At 38.4% G+C, this 23395-nt stretch overlaps 1 protein-coding gene across 5 annotated transcripts in view; it reads left to right on the top strand.

Moving 5' to 3' along the window:
• The window catches only part of IYD (iodotyrosine deiodinase), a 63312-nt gene that overhangs the window by 34797 nt on the left and 5120 nt on the right, over positions 1–23395 (top strand). For 2 of the 5 annotated variants that reach the window (XM_048936188.1, XM_048936186.1), the window contains one exon: positions 17102–17649. The exons of 1 other annotated variant lie outside the window; for it this stretch is intronic. In XM_048936188.1, coding sequence (XP_048792145.1) covers positions 17102–17134 — 33 coding nt within the window. In that variant the 3' untranslated portion in view covers positions 17135–17649. Of the gene's footprint in view, positions 1–11420; positions 11534–17101; positions 17650–21395; positions 22923–23395 lie in introns of those variants that run through there. 2 more of the 5 variants (XM_048936189.1, XM_048936187.1) reach the window with 2 other exon arrangements.

The raw sequence follows: 23395 nt of genomic DNA, 5'->3' as shown, positions 1-23395 counted from the left end.
ACGGTGTGTTCTGACTGGCACACAGGAGGGTTTGTGCAGGAGCAAGAGCAGAGAGCTGTGGGAGATTAAGGAAGATGTCTGTGACTCACAAAGATTCTCTACTCTTTCTTTCAGATTCAGTGGAAGTGCCCATGATGCAGGGGCAAAATCGAGATTTGTGTTTATGAGAATTGTGAGCATTTTGTTTCTTAGAGAAGCAGTATGTTATGACTAGTTGATAGGAAAATAAATTCTGGTATGCTTTTCTGGAAAAGTTGCTGGGCCTTGACCTCCTGTGGTTTGGTTTAATTCAGAACTTTGCCAAGTTTATAACAGGGATATTTTTTTGGCAGCATTCTGGGTGAACGAAGAAAGATGATCAGAAATTATCATTTACACTCAGACAGAATGAAACATAAGAATAACTCTTAAAAAAATTTCCTTTTCTATGACCTTTCTTAAGTAGCCTGATATGAACTTGTCATAGGCAACAAGTCATCCCGGCTCCACAAAATATATTTTAAAAAATAGAATACTTTTAATAGCAGATGCTTAATATTTCACGATCTACATATAATCAGAGAGAAAATGAAGTTCATCAAGCCTGGGCTGAGATCATTCTCAGGAGATGTGTACTGCTGTATACTGCAGCATTGCAGTAGCAACAGTTCCACAGTAATGGGGAGGAACAGCTATTTCATGTAGCAAATGCACTGTCAAATTCCCAATAGTAAGTGGATAAAGAACAAGTTTTGAGGAGTACTCAGGAACATTTATCTCTTGCAAATAAAGCTCTCTGTGGATGTGAATTAGGGAGACAACAGGATAGGTTAAAAAAAAATCATAAGATAAATTGTAGACTTTCCTTAAGGCTTCCAGGCAAAATCTCACTCAGAATGCTGCTCATGAACTGAAAAGACTGGGGAGTTGTACTGCAAACTTTTCAATGAAAAAGAAAAACTGTATTGCACTGTAGCAGACCTTGGTTCTATTTGAAGCAATGGTTTTGGAAGTCTATTGTTCTAGCTCGTTACTTCCCCTGTGGCATAGGTATAGCTCTGAATTTGACAGACAGTAAGAAAGCAAGTTCCTCGGATGACACTGTGAAAAATTTTTATTATTCTCATAAAAATCAAGGCATAAAGGCTCCTAGTGACGCTCCTACCATTAGCAGTCTCCTATTCTTCAGTCTCTTAAGGGTACAGTGAAACAGTGGTCATCAATTTGCATTCTTATTGTCAGTGTTTACTTAAAAATTGCAAATATAGGACTAGAATAAGTTAGATTTCTTTTTTTTTTACGATAGAAAGGCAGAAAGATTAACTCTTTAAACTAAAAGTACTGTTATCCTCCTATTTTCCATTGTATGTGGCTTTCAAGACTGAAGAAGTCTGAGTTGATACAAAGGACATGCTTGTTTTTAAAGTAAAAAATTGTGCATAGATCTGCTGAAGATCTTGTATCTTAATTAGATACAGGGAAGGTGCAAATCACAGACCCTAGTGATAGACTTTGTCATTACTCAGCTTCTGCTTTAGAAGATGAGAGGTGGGAAAAAGTAGAGTTATTTTCTGTGTTTAAAAAAACTGAGTCTACAGACTTTCTTTATGTACTGTTTTTCTGTTTTCCATTTAGCTGTTTTATTCATGTTGAAAGAAACAGGTAAAGGATCACTTATCAAAAATCAACAAAATCTGGAAGAATAGTCGAAAGGGGCAAGTTCTTGTGAGTACAAGGCTTATACGTTGCCTGTCAATGTCTACAACTAAGCCAACAAAATCTAAATTTTAATCACATTAATTGAGTGTAGAAATTTACAAGATAAGTTCCTAAAAATGCAGAAATATTCACTGTGAGAAAGAAAACAGGAAAAGTTTGAGTTTGTTGCTTATCTCGCATGTGTGATCTGCAAGCTTTGCTGTTAGAACTCATGTTCTGAATCGTCCATGATCTGTGCTGCCTCTTTCCAAGTCAAACAAGTAATATATATGGCTGGGAAGTATTGCAAAAGTCAGAGGATATGTGTGGAATGTAGGAAAATGAGAAATTAGGATGATTATAGCCATAGAAATGTAAGAGCAGTCTGTTGAAGTGGTAGCTTCAGTTATGTTAGTAGATATGAGAGTATGTGGAAGACATGGGAGCAGTGTGGTAGGAGAGTTCATGGACGAGCAGTTCTTTGTCAGCGGTGCTATCTAAATAGCAGCTTGAATTTGAAACAGAATTTTTTTGCACGTTTCCCCCCTGTAGCCACCCCACCCTCTTTTCTTTCTCTCCTCCTCTGCTGGATAAGTGTCTTTACTGACATCACTTCCAAGGTAGTCTTAAGTCAGTTGAGAAAAGAGAAATGACTAAGTTCCTTCCCTTTGGGGCATTAGCACACTGCTACTTTGAAACACTTAGGTCACCTGTTTTCCTAGCAAGGGAGCAGCAAGCACACAGTGTAATCCAATGATTTCTTACATCTGTCCTCTCTGGAGGAGTCATTACAGTGGCTACAGGTGTTTTTTGTTTTGTATACTCTCAGTGAGTTCTAATTTTTATCTGTAGGACATCTTTTTCTTTTTTCAAGAACTGATTTCTCAGAAGCTTCAAACTTACAGGTACCTGTATAGAATAAGCCCTACGTTGTTTCTGGAACTGCAAACTCTGAGTTGTTAACTGCAAAGAAGTTAGATATCAGCAGCTTTAAAAATAAACTATATGAAATTATAGAAGAAAAAAAAATACAGAATGCTGGAGTAACTCTGAAGAAAAGTGAGAGTCCAGAACAGAGCACAAAACCACAGTGGGAAAATGTAAGAAATAATTAGTTACAGAACAAACATGGCCATGAAATTACATGTCTTATCTTGGAGATGTCAGACAGTCATTCTGTGGCCAATTTCACCCAGTTAGGAGAGAGACTAGTATGTCAGAAATGCTGTTGCTGATTTATCTAATCTTTTCAGTTTTCTGAGATGCACAGCTAGAAGGAACTTTAGAGGTGTCAGTGACTGTTCAGGGAGTAGTACAGTTGTGCTATAGTCTGTTCATCTCCTGGGAAAGAATGCACTGAGTTAACAAAATAAAAATGGAAGTCATGTCAGCAACAGGATGATGTTATTAAAAAAAAAAAAGAAAGGCAGAGATGAATGAGAAGCGGAATGTAGGCCAGGCATAAAGAAATGAGTGACAGCTGCTGAGAAAAAGAAGTTAGAGATGAACGAAGGAGAGCACTACAAGAGTAGAAGGACTCAATGGGTAGAAAGTTGGGTTGGAGGGTAAGAAGACCTCAGGTGCTGTGAGACAGACTTAAGGGAAGAAAGGAGAAAGCAAAGGGAAAATCACGTTTAAAAAAAAAATTAGAGAGAGAGAGAAAGGAGATTATTTAAAGAAGAGGAAATTGTTCCCCATATATGTTCTCTGATCTGATATGGGCTTTATGACAGATCTTGAAGAGTTGAAGTGAATAGGGAAGAAGTATTGATAAAAGAGAACTGAAAAGGTGGTGGGGGAAGAGATAGTGGTTATTATGGTAATTGGTATAGAAAATAGAAAAAGCAGAAAAATATTAATGTCTGCAGGATGATGGAAAGTGAGAGGGGAGAAAGTGAAGTGAAGGCACAGCTCAACAACGATTGTCTTTATGACGATGAATTCTAATTTCTGATTAGGTTAGAGATCGTTCAGATAAGCTACTGTAAATGTATTATTACAGTGTTAGGAGGTCCACTACGTGTAACCTGTGGGTAACTTAAAAATACAGAATAAAGTATAATGTAGAATGCACTTTCTTCTTTATTAGCTTTACTGCATCAGTATATTCCTATTCCAGGAGTAATGTCCACCTGCTCTTTCTGGAATGCAAAAGGGAAGCTGCTCATAAAACCAATGATGATACAAGCCCTTGTTATTTAGAGACAGCTTATAGTTCATCATGCTCTCACTTCTGTTGAGATACTGCTTGTTTGCTCTGAAAGAGGGAAAAGGATGCCTAGTGACCAGGGATCTGTAGCATACGTTTGTTTTTTTGTTTGTTTTAGTTTGTCCTTTGCCTCTGCTGTAGGAAGTGCCTTAATTGTAATATGTATGTACTGAATGAACTCATATTCATATAATCCTTGTGTCATTCTGCACTGTAGTTGACAAGGAGCTCTAAAACCTGTGCTTTATATTTTTAGGCATAGAAAACATTTCTACATGCAGGGCTGATGGCTGCTGTGTTTATTCCATTTTATTCATCTTGTCTTCTGTAGCAAACTACTGTGAATTTGTTCTTTAGGGCTAATTACCCAAACTTCTTTACCACATTCTGAGAAGAAATATTTAGGAAAGCCCCAGTCCGAAACTCCGCTGATCCTGTAGAGCTGTCACTGCCAAGAGAAGGATGGAAGGGTCAGTGGGCTGTGTTGTGTTCTGACTGATAGCACACAGGAACAGATCACAGCAGCCGTGAAACTGCTCTGCAAGGAGCTGGAAGTCAAGACAGCTCTGAGTGTTATCTGGAAACAGAAGAATAACGATGTTGAAAGCTTCCTTTGCCAGTGTCCTTCTCACTTAGAGTCTGCAGTGTTGAAGTAACTGAAAGAGCACCATCTGGAAAGAGGAAGGAAGTCCAGTATCTCTACTTTTGGTTGGGGTTTCCTCGGACTCCAGGAAATCTGACCTTAAGAAACGTGCCAGGGTAAAGAGGTAGGGCTCTTCCCAGGGAGCAGCCACCCGGACTGCAGGAAGGAAATGAGATTGTATGCCCTTGTGTCCCAATGGATGGAGCTAACCTACCTTAGCACTGCAGATTTAGAGTGCAGAGCTGTCTGACACGGGTTTTAAAAGAGGCTGTCTTTGCTCTCCTTTGCTAGCAGATGTGGGAGCAACAAAAATCCTCATTGACTTTTAGAACTGAAAAATAATTCCTCCATGTTCTGCTTTGTGGTTTTTACATACAGATTGGAAATTTGTTGAGAATACATAATACAATATAGAAGCCTTTTCTCCTCCCTTTTCAAAAGGACCATGTTGATTAAGCGCAGGGAAGAGTAGGAAATTAGCAACTATTATAAATACTGAAGCTTAAAACCTGACCCAAACCTCTCTGTCGAGGAGACGCAATACTTCCCCAGGTTTTTGCTTCAGGAAAACTCTAGAGATTTGAGATCATCATTAAACATACTCTAGGATTACTTTTTAATTGCTGTTTTTAACTCACCTGTTTTGTTGCTTGTTTCTCTGTCAAAGCCATGCTCACAGGGAAAAGCATGAGAAAAGGAACCAGAGGAGATTTGTTTCTCTGGTCTCAGGGTGCGGCACAGCTGCTGCCTGGAGCTTTCTTGCTGGTTTAAGTATCTGTTCAAGGCATGACTCTAGACTGAATTAGTTTTGTATGAACAGACTAAAATATGATCATCATAAAGATAGGAAAGTGCTCTTACAGGTATGGTGTGTTCTTGTGTCTAACTGTGTCAGTGTGAAGCATGCAGAGAGGCACGCCAGCTGTGCAGAGCCACACCATAGTCAGCAGCAGAGCTTTTGAATATGAAAAAGGCTTTTGCTTTGATTTTGGCACTTCCTCTCTCCTTGGTGAGTGAATACATTTACACTGCCATTATTTATATGATAACAGTGGGTGAAAATTAGCAGCTTGGAATTACTCTTTTAGGTTACTGACTTGTGTTTATGAGCATGTAGAATGATAATGACTGGTGCCAGGTAAACATGCATGAATTATTCTGGAGTACTATTGATGAAAAGAATGGTGGAGAGCAGTTAATGCACCGATAGCTTTTGACTATTTTTTCATTAATAAATATTGTTAGAAGGAGAAAAAAGTAGATAAAAACCCTGGTTTTCTGTGACTCTTGATTGTGGGCAAAGCTGCAGTTCAGTGCATATCCTCTGAAGATGACTGACAGGTCTGTAGTTGTTATTTTATTGCCATGGTCACTGCCAGCTGCTCAAAATGTAGTGTGAGTTCCTCTGTGGAAGGAGCAGACAACGCTGTGATCCCTTTTGCACTGAATGTCCAGTCAGTTCCATAAAACTAGAAATAGTGGAGGTTCTTTTGGATGCCTGCTTTGGTAATGAAGCAATTAGGTGGGACCTGCATGAAATTAAACAGAAATTTACTGATTAATTATCCTCTACTATTCTATTTGCTTGGTCTTTTTCACCTTCTGCTGGCCTTGGCAGTACATGCTCTTGTGTTGGTTTTTTTCCTAAAAAAAAAAAAAAAAAAAGATTGGATAGGAAATTAGTAAACACTTTACTTGTTTCGTTCAACATATGCTAAGGAAGTGGAAACAGCTGGGGGCCAAAGGGAGACTGTGGCTGGCAAGGCAGGCTGTTATTTTTATACAGAGACGTTCAGTTAGCTCTCTTTGTATAGAGAGGACATTCCATGCAGCAGCCTCATTTTACCCTGATGGCTCCTATTAGACCTCTTGCCTTCAAGCATTTTGTCTTAGCAGTTCACACACCTGCATGTTTGTTCACTGTCTGTTCTATTGCACAACAGCTTCTCCTTATCTCTCCCTTTCCTCAGCTGCTTTCTCTTCCTTTTCCTTTTCTTCAGCTGATGCCTTTGTTGCACAGGCTACAGACAGAAGGGGGAGAGTAGAAGCAGAGGTCTGGCTGGGCTTTGCCTGTTGCCTTCCCAGCCCTTCCTATTGCAGAAGGTGAAGTGTTGACTGAAGTTTAATTAAAAAAAAAAAAAAAAAAAGCCAAGTTTGAAGAAGTGGATGAGCATGTATTCAGAGAAAATGATTAGTTGGGGTAAGAATGTGATGTCCATGGTGCCCTGGAAAATGGTCTCACTCAAGTGACTTACATGCCATACTAATAAGACAAAATTGAAAACTTTCATTTTATACGTGTTTTTTTCCACTGTGTTCTATTGTGTATAATCATATTTATATGTTAATTATTATGATGGAAAATAGAGCTGAAACTACTAATCCTCTGCCTTGTGGCAGGACAAAGCCCTGCACTACTCTATTCAGATAACTGAGATGTTACTCTACTGAATGATAAAAAAGCAATGTAATAATTGATGCTTATTACAGAATAAAGCCATCTCCTTCCTCCTCTTTCCTGTGTTCTAAAAATTATCTTCATATCTTTTGCCACTGATTTCTAGTAATGAACTCAGCCAAGCAGACTGGCACATGTTTCACTGTCACATGGAAGTCTTGCATAATGTAGGTTAAGCAAACAGATACTCTTGGGCCATGATTATACCAAAGCCACTTAATATGGCTAGAGGGTTCGCTCTTGGTGTTTTTATTCAAACATCAAAGACCAAGGCCACTGTTTATTTCTTCCTGGTTTGCAAAGGAAAGTGACTTAACTACAGGGCTCTTATTACTGTTTTATTACTGTTGTGTACAACCCCTTTAAATTCCAGGGAGCTGGAAAATCACTTCCAAGCAAAACACGATTTTGGTTCTTGGCTTCTGTGTGAGGGCTTTGTAGCCCAATTCCTATGCCGAAGGTCACGTAAGACTTACCTAGAGACTAACAAGAGTCAGCATGTCAAGACTTTACTTTGCAGCATTGACTCTGAAATAGGAGCTCAGCAATCTTGTGCAGAGGGTAGAAATACTTCTTCTGTTGCCTAGGAAATCTCTAAACTGTCCTTAATTCTGACACTTCTGCCTCAGTGTAGCTTCAAACTGTGGCAATAAGTGTATCACTAATAATGTTTCTCAAAATCCATTTAAATGAATGTTAATAATTTATTCTTTGAACGATATTTTTTATGTCTGTTGGGCCAGGCATGGCACAGTTATTTTCATATCTTTTATGTACAGGACAGGTTGGCTTCCTATTAAATGGATGCAGGAACATCAAGCCTAATAATCACGGAAGTTACTTTACCCAATTGTTTTCAGTTTTCTAAAATACTTTTGAAGTGACACACTTTCTTGTTATGTAATTATTACATGCAATAAAATGTTCCAAGGGCAAAGAGCAAATTTGTTAAACTAGTGTAATAAACGAAACTCACAGCAGTTAGTTTGCCATTTCTTTTTCCTGTGAAGCCAAAATGTATCTAAGCTCTGGTTGGTGTGCATTTTTACCCTTTCACACTCCCCCAATATTCTATGTAAGGGTCCTAAGTTACAGACTTGCTTTTGTTGGTAATAATATACTGTTACTGATGCCAATTAGTTGCTTCATTCCTATGATCAGATGTTTTCCATTTCAGAATCCTTTGATTTCCTATAGGTTGGATGGTAAAAAGAGAGGAGAGGCCGTGTAATAAAATTTTCAAAGAACAAACAAACAAAATATATTGTCAAACTTCAAATGGATTTCTTACCTTCTTTTTAGTTCAAAAGACAAATTACCAGCAGCCTCTGAAGAACCAGAACATGTACAAGATTTCATTGTAGCCAAACATTTCAGGAAATATTGACAGATCTACTTATGAGGCAGAATTTCCTGCTTCCTGCCTTGATGGATAAAATACTGACACACATTGATTCATCTGTTCTCTTTGAATATGTGCTGACAGAAGCAGTCTGACTTTTAGAGCAGTACACACTGCAGGTGTATACACTCGGGATATCACTGACTACATAGGGAAGGTCTCATGCATCCTGTTTGGCATCCCTGGGTACTTAAAAGAGGAAATCATAACTTCTCGTGGACTCAAGATGCCAAGGATATGAAGGTGACACCTAGCTGTGTCTGCTTTCAGGAGCACTGCATCTTTCCAGCCTTCAGGCCACTCGTGACTGGATGAAGAGAAGCTGGCTAGGGATTAAAAGTGATGATTAGATGTGGTTTTTGTCTCATCACGTTTTTAGTCATTTGTTGCTAACTGTCCGTATCCTTTTTGTGCTCTTTCTTGAAGACTATTTCTGAATTTGAATTGACTGTGGCTGTATAATATATCTGAAAGTTATTTCATTTTTTCTAATCAGTAAATATTCTAGTTCTAAAAATATCAGCCAGCTTCTCAGTACCATAAGAGTTTGTTTTTTTCCTAAATTTGGATTCACTACATTGGTCACATTTACTAGACTGTCTCAGCTCAGTCTGACACAATTCCTTGCAGTTACTATGCTGGATTGGTGAACCTGTCAGTGGAAACCAATGGTTACAGCTGAAGTGAACAGTCAGGCATATATAGTCTGACTGTAGGCCTTTAGAAAAACTTTACTCATTGGAAATAATGCATTAATATGTAAATATGTCTAGACAAGGGTGCCTGCTTCAAATATATTTTGATGGGAGTTAGGCCTTTGGGTACTTTCCAAGTACCCAAATACCATTAAAAACAAAAAACAAAAAAACCCCATAAAACCTATGATTATCTTTTGGGGCCATTTAAAATAAATAGCCTGCTCAGATTCTGTGGTGAAAAGATAAACTTTCATAAAGCAAAGTAGCTGCGTACAGCAGGGATATTAAAGATAGAGGAGTAAATTCTATTCATGAGCACAGTGGGAGTAAAAACTTCCATGAAAAGATAACATTAAAGAAGCAGCAAAAATTTGAGTTATGGCTATGATTGTTGGCACTTGCAGCACATCTAAGCTATGCATCTGATAGCAATTCAAAATGCTGAAATTGAAGAGGGATGCCAGGAAAAACTACTTTCTTTGTAGACATGTTGGGCAGCTGTTGGCAGACTGAAGAAGAAACAGAGAAGATGCAGAAAGGTAAAAGCCTGTATACATTGCATCTTTTGCACTGATAGTTCAGACTTTTCTTTTTGAAACATTAGGAGGTTAAGGAGACTTCAGTAGCTGAAAGGCTGTAATTAGAGATTTCTGCAACATGCATTTGCTTTGCTGACGCTATGCAGGACAATTCCTGTTTTCCTGTTGTTTCCTGTGGCATAAACATTTATTTTAAATTTCTTTTGTCATCTGTATAGAATCTGTCTGGAAGAGACGTGCTTTCATGTGACACTCTTCCTTCCCGCTGCTGTTTTTGTGGCCTCAGAGGCAAATGCAGGATATTCCTCTTCTAGTCCCTTCAGTGCTTCTCCTTTCTCCTGTATCTCTCTGATCAATTTATTTGCAGTGATAACAGCCTTTCCAAAGACTCTTTATAATTACCTGGGAAAGAAATGATTTGTGTAAAATAGATTGACGCTGAAATTTTGAAGACTCAAATATGTGGACCTTTCTTACATATCTTAAAATCCCTTCCTTGCCTGTGTTTCTGTGACACTAAAGCAACTCTCAAGTGGTTTGGCAGGAGGTTTCCCATGTTGATGCTAAGAATGGGAAAGATGCTTGTCTGTGTTGATAATAATTTTTAAGGCTACAGGTTGCCCTTAGCACATTGTTTCTTTACATCTGCACAGTGCTGATTTCTACTGAGCAATCTAGAGGGCAAGTTGTGGTAACAAAGCTTTACTGGGAAACGTCTGAAAGTTTCATAAACCAGGAATGCAGAGACCTTGTTTTAAAATTTGCACACAGGTGTATTCTTTCCAGGAGCATTTTGCCATGTTCATCACAAGACTTAATGACTTAAGACCACATGATTGAACACCGCTGGATAATCTGACTTAAAGTTTTAATAGTTGCAGTAAATCATTTTATGAAAAGGTTGTTGTTTTTTTTTTAAAAAAAAAGACAGGTTCAAAGAAAGATCTGCTTGGTTGAATCTATTACAACCCCGGAAAACATAAAAGGCCAACATGAAGAATCTTGTCTCTTTGAATGATTGGTAAAGTCCACTTCATTTAGGATTAAGAAAGGAAATGCTTTCTGATGTCTGGTATTGATGAAAGCACTGAATTTGCTATTCATTGACACAGAAAAAAGAAAGCGGGGGGCTGCTGTACTCTGAATAAATGCTCAGGAACCATACTTAAAGATCATACAAGTTGATCTCCGACCAGGAATTTCATGGCATTAGTTGACCTTGACCTCCGGTCTGCACCTTTTTTTCATTCATTTGTGCTTTTTTTCTTTAATGCAGATGACTGTTATATTGTTAGCCTCCTGCAAAAGAGAGAAAGTAGTGGCAGAAATTGATTGTAAATGGTCAGGTCTGTGTAACAAATAGAAAATAGGACAGGACTGAGGTTGATCTACATGTGATTCATTTAAAGGTAGGCAGTAGAAGGTCTGATCATCTGCTGTAATCCTGTAAATGAATTAGCACCCTGCTTTTTTTTTTTTTTTTTTTTTTAACAGGGAGAATGTTGGTCCCTTCCTTGTACAAAGATGCATCTCTCTCCATAGATGGTGGATTTTGTTTGCCGTGCAGTTATCTTGCAGCTGTTCACTTCTTTATTCCATACAGTCTGGTTAAGAGGAAAGATTTTGTCTGATCTCAGTCAAGCTTTTAGTATCTAACTTCAAACTGTCCTTATTTGCATAGCTTTTGTTGTCAGTGAACCAGTCTAGGTGATGCCTGAGAAAGTTTCTGTTTTGTTTCTGTACAAAGTTTCAAGTGTAATGATTTTCACTGTTATTTCTGTTGTCTTGTAACAGGAGTAGATCACACTGGTATAAGCAATTCCTGACCTAACTGTATCTGCCCCAGCAGTGCAACACTTCCAGATGGTAACTACTGAAGTGATGATGATCTGGCCATAAATGTAAAGGTATTTGCTTAGGCTCTGGCATTCCCATGGGGTCTGTAACAGGAGGAAGGGTAATCTTTCAGCGTGCTCTGCTGGGATGTAGGGACAAAACAGGGCTCCAGCAGCCTGTAGGGATTTGCAGGTATGAGTGGTGGGGAAGTAGGAACTGTCCCCCACTCTGAGTGTTGATGCTACATTTTAGGGGAGACAAGGCAGCAGAGGATGGAATTGATTTGGGTGATGTCAGTGGCTTGTTTGAATAAACTGTGCCATATCACATTTAAGTGAGGCTCCTTCAGGTCTGAGTATTGAAGGCTAAAGTAAGATACAAATTTACAGCGTGGGTGTCAGCTGCTTAGTACCTGCCTGGATATGTGTTCTTACAGCATGATAAATTTTATCTCTGTTTCAGTGATGATTCACTCTCCCTAAAGGAGAGTACCTGGTTTACTACAGAGAAGAGGCATGTAAATAAGCCATTAATGTAAAAAATACCTGGCACTAACTTGCTAGTACTTATAACCTGAGAAATACTCTTTTTCAGGTGAAAGAATTAACTCAGCTTATTTTTTCGGAGTAATACTGATAGCAATGTGCCTATTCTCTTCTTTATGGAACTTCTTTACCAGAATCAGTTGATCGTGGTTTGCAGTGTGTAAGAAGATGGGTGTGGAGATAGATGCCAATTCAAAGCTAAGTAGGAAGGAAGAAGGTCAGTTTGAAACAGTTTTTCTCTGCTGCTTACGCTACCAAAGTAGGTAAATGTGCCAGGAAACTGCCAGGTGGCAGGTTCAAAATAAACAAAAGGTGATATTTCTTAGAGGACTGCATGTTTAACTTGTGAGATCCCTGACTGTAGCCTGTTGGGGGGATCAGAAGTACCCAGGTCTTCAGGAATGAGCTGTGAAGGTTCATGGATGAAAAACCTGTTGTGGGTGAACAGGTGCAAGGAGAGCCACTGTGTTGGAAATCTTGCAGGATATGAGCATGCCATGATACTTTATTCCTCCTTGGCATTCACTGCTGGCCACTGTCAGACACTGGGGGTTGTGCTAAATACCATTTTACATCCACAGTTGCTTTTTTTATATTCTTAACTATACTGTTTATGGTGTCTTTGTACCAGCACTACACTTAGGGAAGATGAGAATATTTTTTACTGTCTTAACTGCTGTTAAAGTGACAAAGTTCCTCTGTGTGGATGAGACTGCAAGAGGCACTTCCTTACCAACACATGGAATATGAATAGAGCAACTGAGTCAACAGTCCTTCAGAAAAATGTAATGTGACAGGGAATATTTTAAGTACATTTGTTAATAAGAAAAATAAAATCTTACTGTCTGAAGTCCATATGACAAAGAGTAATTAACTCTTAGAATTGCCAATTTGGGATTTTGATGATTTATTCTGAATAAAGAAAAACACTGTTTAGAATTTGATTGCAAGGGAAAAATGAGAGACATTCATATCAGTTAGATACATTAGATACTAATAAGTTAATTGGAACTTCATTTTCTGTTGTCACAGTTGTGCAGGTAGGAAAATCATGGCTGCAGCTTCTAAAGACTGACCAGAAATATTAGCATTTTGACAGGAGATCCTAATGATTTGCACGCTGCAAACTTCATGCTGGAAGAAACATGAATGAAGCTGTTTGTGGGTAGAGAAGAGGCCTTCCTTTTATCTTTATCACAAACTAACTAGGATGGAGTGAGACATCCCTTCTCTGAAAATTAACATGCTATGGGTAATCTGTTGCACACAAGAAGAGGCTCAAACTCAGCTACTTGGGCCCTCTGTTATTCAAACAAGAACAGTGGCATTGAACCAGTTAAGGCTTTAGTTCTGTTATTGCTGCCAGGTGGGGTCAATTGCTAGATCTGCCTTCAATCTGCTCAGCAAGATGTGATTAAGATTCAGACAGGAAGATGCTAAAACTATATGCTTGTATACTGGTTCCCATGCCATAAATCAGCTAGGGATAATGAAGCCAGGGAAGTTCAGAAAATTTAGGGCTTTCCTTAGCTCTCATCCAAGAACTTCACAAACTCCTTGCTGTTTCCTTGCCTGGACCTGTGGTGTCCTAATGAGGCGTCTATGGAGTTCTAAGGAGGAACTTTGGCACCATCAGCAAACCTCCTGCACCCAGCACCTTCCTGGTACCTCCCTACCTCTTTTCTCCCTCAGAAGCTTCAAGGCTTCTGAGTGCCAGATACCTGGGATGGGGCATCCCAGGAACAACTTCTAACCAAAGGAGAAGCCTCTTGTCTCAGACCAGTGTTGTTGCTGGTCTATCTTTGCAGTAGACTGTGGGAATCAAGTTCTACCTATTATCTGCATAGACAGTGGAGACAAACAGAGCTGCCAGAAAGGAAGAAGTGGATGCAGCAGTTACAGCTGAAACAGGGAGTCCAGGTGTCTTGCTAGAATGGTAAGGGAACAGGAAGGAAGAGACTATACCACGGCCTCTTCAGCTTTCAGTCTTCCCAGAGACAGCTGCCTTGTTTGAGACTGGGAGGATTTAAACTTACTGCTGCGCAACACTCTCTCAGATTGATGTATTCTCAGCTTCCTTAAATAGCATCCATTATTATTATTATTTTTTTGTCTCTAGTTCAGAACATGGTTGTATTTAGTACCCAAGCGCTTACAGTAGCCTTGGCATCATAATCTTAAGAGCCATGTAGTGAACTGGTGGTGAGGGAAAGGGGAAATAGAACAGCAGTTTCTGGGCACACTTCAATATGCTGACCCACATTTAGGAAGTTAATTTTGTGCCTTTCATTATCTTGTTTCAGAAGAACCATGATAGAAAATGTGCAGGCTTGGTAAACAAGCTAATTACACTGAGAAAATACCTGGCTACACATCACTGATTTTGATTTTTGGGAGAAACTGACTTCCAAAACATTGTCGTTCAGCAAAACTCTGAGGAACTGTACAGTTTTTCCTTGGTAAACATTCCTTTATCTAACAGATGCCATTACCAGTGAAAAAAGAAATAGTCACGTGTACTCCCTTTGTGAAGTGGAAGCCTTCAGGCAGAATAGATGATGTTCACTTAAAACCCTATAATTCTGTGAGTGAAGAAAAGAAAGTTCACTCAGTTGGCGGATAAAATGTACTGATTTTCTTGTCTTCATGAAGAAGGTCAGGAGAAAAAAAAACGTCAGGAGGTCAAAAATAAACCAGGAAAAGTAAAAATAGTCCATAAGGCACATCAGTGTTAACAGATTGCTCTTCTTCCTGTAGCTTGATCTTATTGTGCTGCCAGGAGAAAAAGCCCTGAGAACATGCCAAAGCATTAAAAGCAGTACAATTGCATTTTGGAGGGCAAGAAAACAGACTTTGTGGGTAAAAGGCGATGTCTTTCACCTTGCATCTCTGATGGTGGCCCAAGGATCTCTTGCAATCACAAGAAGTACAATTTAAAGACCATTTGTGTTGCTTGGGAGAGGTATCTGAACAGTATCTGTGCACTGTTGAGGCAACTTTAATTGGATTCTTGTTTATATAATGCAATTAAACTATTGCCCTTCTGATGGCAAACTATTCAATGAGATAATATTGTTTGGGTAAGGGCTGTTAAAAAGTAAAGCAACTTTTGACATACTTCACGTTTATTGATTCTAATCTTCTGAAGTCACCTTATGTAGTGCAGAAAATCCCCTCTGTGCCTTGCGCTCATTTCATAAAGTGTTTTTTTCCAGTTTTTCTTTTTTCTTTTTCCTTTTTTTTTTTTTTTTTTTTTTTTTTTTTTTACAAGAAATATTCTGTAGAAGTATTCTGACAAGTTCATAGCAGTCTTTGCTCCCTATTAAGTGAGTGAAGGTCTCCCCGGTATCAGGCATCTCCAAACAGATTAATGTCTTTAGTTAAAACATACCTTGTAGGTTCAGTTTTAGATTGTAGACAAAGCTTTCGGTCATCTCTCATAGAAAGAAGCTCAGCTCAAACATATGGCATTTGATTCTCGCTTGTATGTAATGACTTAAAAGCTGCATTATTCCTTCATATTAGACATGCCTAATTCGAATAGCTTCTCATGCCGCCTTGTTAGTTTGCTAGCACAGAAGCATTTATATGCTTATACTGGATGCTCTGATAAGACATAGATTACGTTGTAATGGTTTTCTATTTGAAACTAACCTCTGTGAAGAGACGAATAGAAGGCTGAGGCCTGGAAATGTACATCAGTGGCAGGACGGTCTGTCCTTCATAGCTGTCATAGGCAGAGATTAAAACAAGCTAAATGAATTGGCCTTCTTCTCTCCAGCCTGAATTTTGACCCTCACCTCAATTTTTTTCTCCTGAGGTGATGTTGAAATGTCTGAAACACACTACACAATCTTGTCTGCTCTTCTGCTCTCGATTTCTTTCTACCTGCACCTGGTTATCCCTATGGTTCGTATTTGCTAATGAGGAGACTTATTCTTGAGGCCTCCTCTTGCTAGAGCTGTCTACTGTTTGTGATATAGATTTTTGCCTTTCTGAAATCCTTTTAATTATTATTATTAATAATATATATATATTTGCTTTTAAAGGTTTCTTGTGGCAGTGGTTTTCCATCTTTGAAATATTGGACCTGGCCAGTCAGTTTACTTATTCCTCTCTCCACCCCAAAACAGCATTTCTTGATAATTCAGGATGCCTTCCAGCTTCCTGATCATGCCTATTCCCTTTCCTGTGGGACAATGAAAGCTTGTCCTACCCAGTCACTGTGAGTAGGCAGGACATAGTTTTAAGCTGTATTCTAAACAGCTCAGTTTTTTTTTCCTCCACCTCCAAACTGCATCTGAGGCCAGAAAGGAAATGAATCTGACAGCTCTTAAAACAATTCTGTAACATTTTTGTCATATTCTCAACACAAAAAAGTTTCAATCCCTGTTCTTAAAGCATAACCAGGACTTAGGTGAAAGTCGTGTTAGAAACCAAAGTGTAGTATGAACTAGAAATACAAATTCTCTTAACTATTTTCTCCCCAGCTTTTTTTTAGATGGTAAGTTCTGTTGGCCTACGTGTGAAACTTCTTATAAGGCCATTTTCCTGCAGAAAGTCTGGATGGGCAATTACCTAGTGCTTATTCTGCTCCTGAAATTCACATTTTTCCAAATCATTAAGGCAGGATGCAAGTAGGAAAAAAAAAGTGTGCTTCCACAGCTTTAGTTTTCTGCCAAACCGCTCCTGAATGTGGCATGTCTTCAGTGTCACGCACAGAGACCCAAGGTAGTCTCCATACTGGAAGTGACAGATCTTTATTGGCATAGCACTCTGGCCCTAAAAGCTGGTTGTACTAAGGGGCTGGGTGTATTAAGTTGAGAGTCATGCTGTGGTGACGTGGCTATCCTCCCACTGGGACTTCAGCTAAGGCTACTTTTACATACCTTCTATTGCAAAACTAGTCTGTTAGAGCTGTCCCCACATCTTGCACAGTAACATATTGTGTTGTGTAGGCATATCCCAAAATTTCTTTGAAATAATATCGGAGGAAGTCGAATGTATGAGGAAGTCATCAGACGTTAGTAACTCAACTGGCTTGAGATCCGTATTTCAAATAGTAATTATTCTTTTTCTTTTTTATATCTCCAGGAAAACCACACTAAATACAAAATGGAAAATTAAGCAGTTTGAACCACAGTGGAGGAAGACAGTTAAAAGTCTAACAAGAAAAGGAGTATGATTTTTATCTTTTCTATTATTATTGTTAGAGCCATCAGAAGTTTTCTGCCTGCATTGGAAAAAAAAAACCAATCAAACAAACAAACCTTGAAAACTCAATTAGGAGACTATGAACTATGTGATTAGAAAGGTTTTTACTTAAAAATATGCATGATTTTCCATGAAAAGATGAACTATGGGGTACCAGAATTTTTGAAACTGTTCAGCTCTTATGTGGTCATCTTCCTTTCCTGCTATGTCATATGGTTTGATTTTTGGGTGGTCTTGCGTGGAGCCAGGAGTCGTGCTTTATGATCCTTGTGGGTCCCTTCCAACTCTGGATATTCTATGATTCTTATTTTGTCTGTGAAATTTTGTGTGGTTTGGAATATGTTTAATTTATATAAGATCGTATTGGGACTTCTGATGCTTGAGAATGCTCTGCTTGGCAGAAAAATAGTACCATGCCATGGTTTGAATTGCTTGTGCTGCCTCTTTTTTCTCCTTCAGTTGCTATAATACACTCAAAAGCCTTGGAATATGTCTGTTGTGGATACAATTGAACTTACTTGCAAGTTACCCCCTCCATCATGACCTCCGTATGCTCATTACTATTTGGTTCCAAACCCCTTCCTATTTCCCTCACACAAAGAGATGGAGATGTGTGGTTATTACCCTTTCTTACATGCTGGAATAATTTTGAAAAATAATTTTCCCCCTCATCTAATTCAATTTAAGTGATCTCTACTAGCTCAGTACCTAATAGTAGGGTTTTGATCCCAGACATTTTAGAGAAAATGCAGGCTACGAACAGCAAGTGACGTTCTGTCAGTATGTGTGGATTCTCAGTAATTCCTGTTGCAAAGATGGTGACAGGAGTCTTAGGGAATGAGAAATGAGGGGGTAAAGTCACCTGGTGGATTCTTCTATCATACATAAATTAAATTCTCATACATTTTCTCCATGGAAAAGTACTATCATTGAAAGGAGAAAGGTGAAGTGGGAAATTTGGCAAAACTCAGATAAGGAAAAAACATATAAATAGGTACAACTGCAGAAAAAAAAAGTTTCATCTTGCAAAAATTTCTAGGATGGTCTTGTGGCATTCTTTTATTACTTCTTTTGCATGCTAGATATTTTTGCCTTTGAATGTTTGTAGCTGGTCTCATGCAAAAATGCATGAAATGAAAAAACAGTTCCGAATACCTTTCATGTTCCTTTTATATGTGCCTAAACATTATTACCTCTCATTTTCAGGCTTTCCTTTCTGTAGTACCTACAAAGGGGCAGTATATGATCTGCCCCTCAGAAAGGAAGAAATTAAATAATTTCCATATAATATTTCACTTGAGAGTTTCATCATCATTAAAATGGAATTAATTTTCAACAGCCCTGGAGAATTACATGTGACTGGAGCCTGACAGGTTTAGCTCTGGAAATGTCAGTGCACTCAGAAGGTCAGAATTATAACACCCTAATTTAAACAAGCATCTCTGGATGTGGGTGTAGCCATTTCCAAACACTCAAGCTGGTTGTATTCACATTCATGGAGATATTCTTGAAATAATGCAGTATCTTCTCAATGTTCTCCAGAAAAATATATCTTTAGGAGAGCTGGCCATTAATCATACATCAGAGAAGAGTCTTCTCTACCCCAAGAGACAGTCTGAAGGGTTGATTCTGTCCAAAACATGTGGATGAATCTCTAACAGCATGTGACCCTGCTTACCCCTCTCTTGCTCTGCTTCCAGAGAAAGGTTTTACGGTATGTGCTTTGGGAATCTGGAGGCTGTTTGGCACTGAAAATAAGCTAATGCAAAACACAGTCGAAAGGCTTTCATGTGAGCTCCTGAGGAGAGGCCACAGCTCTGAAGGGTATGTGCAGCCTTGGGTTTGTTTACGAGAAGAAAGATAGAACTGTTGTGGGAAATGGCCACGTCATTGTTCCTATGGTGTTTGTACATTGTTTATAGGATAGTGCCAAGTGGCTAGCACAAACACACTTGCAATAGCTCAACTTGGGAGCTGCAGATCCTCCTTTCGATCTCAGTACAAAGATAAAAAGGAGAGAGTTGTTTAAATGTGTACAGTTCACCGATCTTTACTTGTTTGAAGCCTTATTTTTCCTCTTATGATTGTTAATCTTAGTGCAGGTGAGTTTCTAAAACACTGTAGAGACATCCTTACCTATATCAGCATCTAAAATCCATGGTTATATCTTTGAGTAAACCACAGAATTTCTGAGTAGTGTGACTATAGTTGTATCTGTAGCCATCTCCATTGCCTGTGGTTTTCCCTTTTCTAATAACACATAAGTAATATTTCAGGTTCAAATGAAAAGTATTTCTGCTCTTGTTTTATAAGATAGTATGTTGTATTAGAACACTGTAAGTAGTGCTGATTTCTCTATCTATATTTTGCAGAATTATTTTACATTGTCAGATTAATTTTATTCCCCATAGGTATGTCCTGGACTCCTCTATAGTAATTATTTTTGATGGCTCCACTAACGCCTACTGCTCAAAGCAAAGATGATATATTTCAGACTCCTCTGTTGAATGAATTTAGCCAACAATCCACTCATGGTACTGGCAGATGTTTCTGCTTTCCTTCTTTCCTTCAGGCCAGTAAAAACTTTATAAATCTTCCCTCTGCCATTTAAGAAATGTGAGAACTCTCCCCCTTGACACCTAAAACATCTCACTGGCCTTGTCTGCATAAGACAGTACACATGTTTGTAGATACTGCAAACACCTGAATTTAAACGAACTTTAAGCTGCTGCTTTTATAAAAGATCGATTCAGATTAGACCAAGCTCCACAAAACTGGATTTTACATAGGAATATTTACTCCTATTTCTCCTGCATCCACTGTTGAAAAGCCATGAGCTTTGTTACTGTACTCTAGGAAGACCAAACCTTTGCATTGTTTGCTCCTGCTCTTTATGTAATGTTGTGCCTCCTATCATTAGTAGCCATGAAGTCAGTGGACTATTTTTATTGATCTCAGTAGATGTTAGCCTAAAATCTATAGAAAATGCATGAGATTCTGCTCCTAAGCAAGCCTGAGACATATTCGTCAGAAACTTTCCTCTATCTCGATTTCAAAACGCTAATGTGTTCCTTAGTTTGCTCTTCCACTGCAGAAGGCCACGGAGTTCCAAGCAGCTAATACTCATGTTCAGTTTTCGAATGTTCTAGGGCTTCTCCCGTTCGGTTAAAACCAGAAAGCATGTAGATGTGTAGATTATTTCCTGGGAAAATTTGAGGTGAACTGATTATTGGAGTGCAGCTCATTGTAGACTAGTGTAATTTTGAAGCTAAGTTTTGCTAAGAAGCTGAAGATTGATTGGCTAGGGAGACAAAATTATCCTTTCACTTTGTAATTTATTAGAAAATGTCAAGGTGTTGTAACCAGAGGCTGCTAGAAGGCTTCAAGAAGATGAATAATTATGACATGATAAGGCATGGCTGAGGAGGAATTTTTTAAATTGCTCCAGTATGAATAATGTACAGGTAAGTATTCTAGGAAAAATACATAAATGCATGTAACTGCAAATCAAGACTGACCTAAACTTCTGAATTATTATTTAGTTATTTTTGATTGTGACATTCTTGGAATTTATCTAAAACAGTAGCTATTTACCTTCTGTATTGCATTAGATTGCTTTGCTTTGTATTATATTATGTCAATATTATGTTAGGTGCTATACTAATTGTAGCTCTAAGACAGCCACTACAGAAGAAATATCCTATCAGTGCAATATTCTCTTTCTGTTGCTTTCATAAAGCAATGAGGTGGTGATCTCTACCTTGTCATCTCAGCAACATTCTTTCTTCTGTTACTCAGTGAGCCTGTCTGCACAGTAGTTGCAAGGTTTTGCTAGGAGAATTTATATTTCATTTATTGGGGTCTTATACCTACCTGGATATTATGTATATCTTGTACATGCTCTTCAATTGTAAATCTCAAATGCTCAAATCAACTAGAGGTTAATATTGGTGAATTTAAGGGATGAATTCACATGTAGCATCATAGAATACCCCAAGTTGGAAGGAACTTACGAGGATCACCAAGTTCAACTCCTATATGATCTGTGCTGAGCTATGGAAAGCTAACAGAAATATGAAAGATTATGAACACTTGTTTAAAACAAACAAACAATGAAGATCTTTGTAAGGAAAACTCTCTTTAAAATAACTTAAGATCTGTATCTTTGCTACAGGGTTAGCTGGTAATTTACATCAACCAAAGGAGCCTGTAGCTGGACACGTCTGGGATCTGACATTTGGATGGAATAAGTATCCAGAACTCATGTTTTAGTTTGCAGCAAGTATGAGAAATGCCAGCTTTTGAACAGGACGCACTTAAATTCAAGAGCTGCTTTGGAAACCTGTTGTCCTAGCAGTGATGGAATTAGGAGGAATTCTAGGGAAAGCTTCAATGAAAATGCTATTTGCTTCTTAAATGCCAAAAGATACAAATAGTCATTTAGAACTATAGGAACACGTAGAAGAACTATAGTAACTGAGGAAGGGGGGAAAAAAGAAAGAAAAAGGATGAAATAGCTATGTGTGTTGCCCTTCAGCATCTAATTTATTAATAAAACTGCTGTTAGTATTTCTGCCACTCCACTGATTTAAGGGTGGGCAACCACCATGCAGTGATCTTACATTTTGTTGTTCAGGTTCTGCAGACCAGTATGCACACTGGGCAATACTCGTGTAGCTAGTAACCTTCCCATTATCCTCTCTTGACCACCTATCCACCTCGTTGCTTTAAACCATTTCCTGAGCAACAGCCTGACCACCTTCGCCTGCAGTGGGTTTTCCTAGACTTCTAGCAACTCAATTCCATGTTGGATCAATGGTAGTTCTCTCTGTCACCAATCAGGCAGAGTTGAGCTTTCAATATATCAGAAGCAGCAACTTAGTTGTACTGACAGTTCAGAGATTTTTGGAAGGATTACCTGTAGAAGGCATGGGCGCTCTGAATGCAGATGACAGATACTTTACTTAAAAGGATTCTCTCTCTTTTTTTTTTCTTCCCATTTACTTTGTTGAGGAGAACATCCCTTCAGACATTTCATGATGAGAAATAACGTGTTTACCAATGGTAGAAATATGGCCAAAGCTTTCGTATCTGCTGAGGTTTAAGGTGATTAACAATCAGCCTATGCCTCTACTGATGTTTTTTTTTTTTTGTGTGTGTGTGTGTGTGTGTGTGTGTGTGTGTCTGCCATAAGTAACCAATATTCTAACATTGATATTGCTATTGTAATCCCATGCTATATGTCCATGTATTACATGTTCTGCTGAGGTTTAGACTTTGGCAAGTGTTACATTCACATCAGTGAGAGGCAGCTTGTGCGTCTGGGTTTCGCATTAGGAACACACGCTTTCAATTGTGTAAAACTCATTCAGAAAATTGACTGAACTGTTTTCTTAAGTGGGAAGGTATATTTTTATACCACTGGAGTGCCAAAAGTTTTAAGTTCGTATGTCCTTGCTCTTGATTGCAGAAAAATATATGAATACAGTGCACGTATGACATTCTGTCTGTGTAATGAAGAAAATACCTATTTTGACTACACAGTTTTCCACGTAAACTACTGAGCTTGCAAATACCACAAGTTTGTGGTCTGTTGTCCTGTATGGCAAAAAGGCAAATATTACCCTCTTGAAGTCAGTAGTAAAACTGTTTTTTTCAGTGGCCCAGCAGTTTATCCCAGGTGTTTTGTTACCATAGTAACAACCACATGTGCAGAGTGCAGTTTGGTTTAAATCAAGAACTGCTGTGATCAGATTAAGAAAAAAAAAAAAAAAGATCATTATTGTTAAATGTAATTATCATTATTATTGCTTAGAAATATTATTTTTCATTACACCTTCTGGACATGGATTAACACTTGGCAGGAAAAAAATCCTCTTATTCCCAAACTGCAGTTATCGTTATGACACTTACAAATCACAGAAATTACAATGAAAATATATATACTAAAGGTAAGTTTTACCTCTAGTAATTTCTGTCACCCAAGTATGTAGTGCTCAACAGAAACCAAACTAAATGTATACATTCTCATGCATGCACCAAGTGAGAATTGGGCAAGTGCTCAATAAACTCACTGTTAGTACAGTCCACTAGTTATAAAACTACAGCAAGAATCTGTTGTAGGATATTTCCCTGCACTTTTTTTTTAATTTGCAGAGAGGCTGCTTGCTAAAA

Source organism: Lagopus muta, chromosome 2, assembly GCF_023343835.1.
Source record: "Lagopus muta isolate bLagMut1 chromosome 2, bLagMut1 primary, whole genome shotgun sequence".
Taxonomy (NCBI): domain Eukaryota; kingdom Metazoa; phylum Chordata; class Aves; order Galliformes; family Phasianidae; genus Lagopus; species Lagopus muta.
The sequence above is the reverse complement of the archived record's forward strand: the minus strand, read 5'-3'. Positions and strand labels throughout refer to the sequence as shown.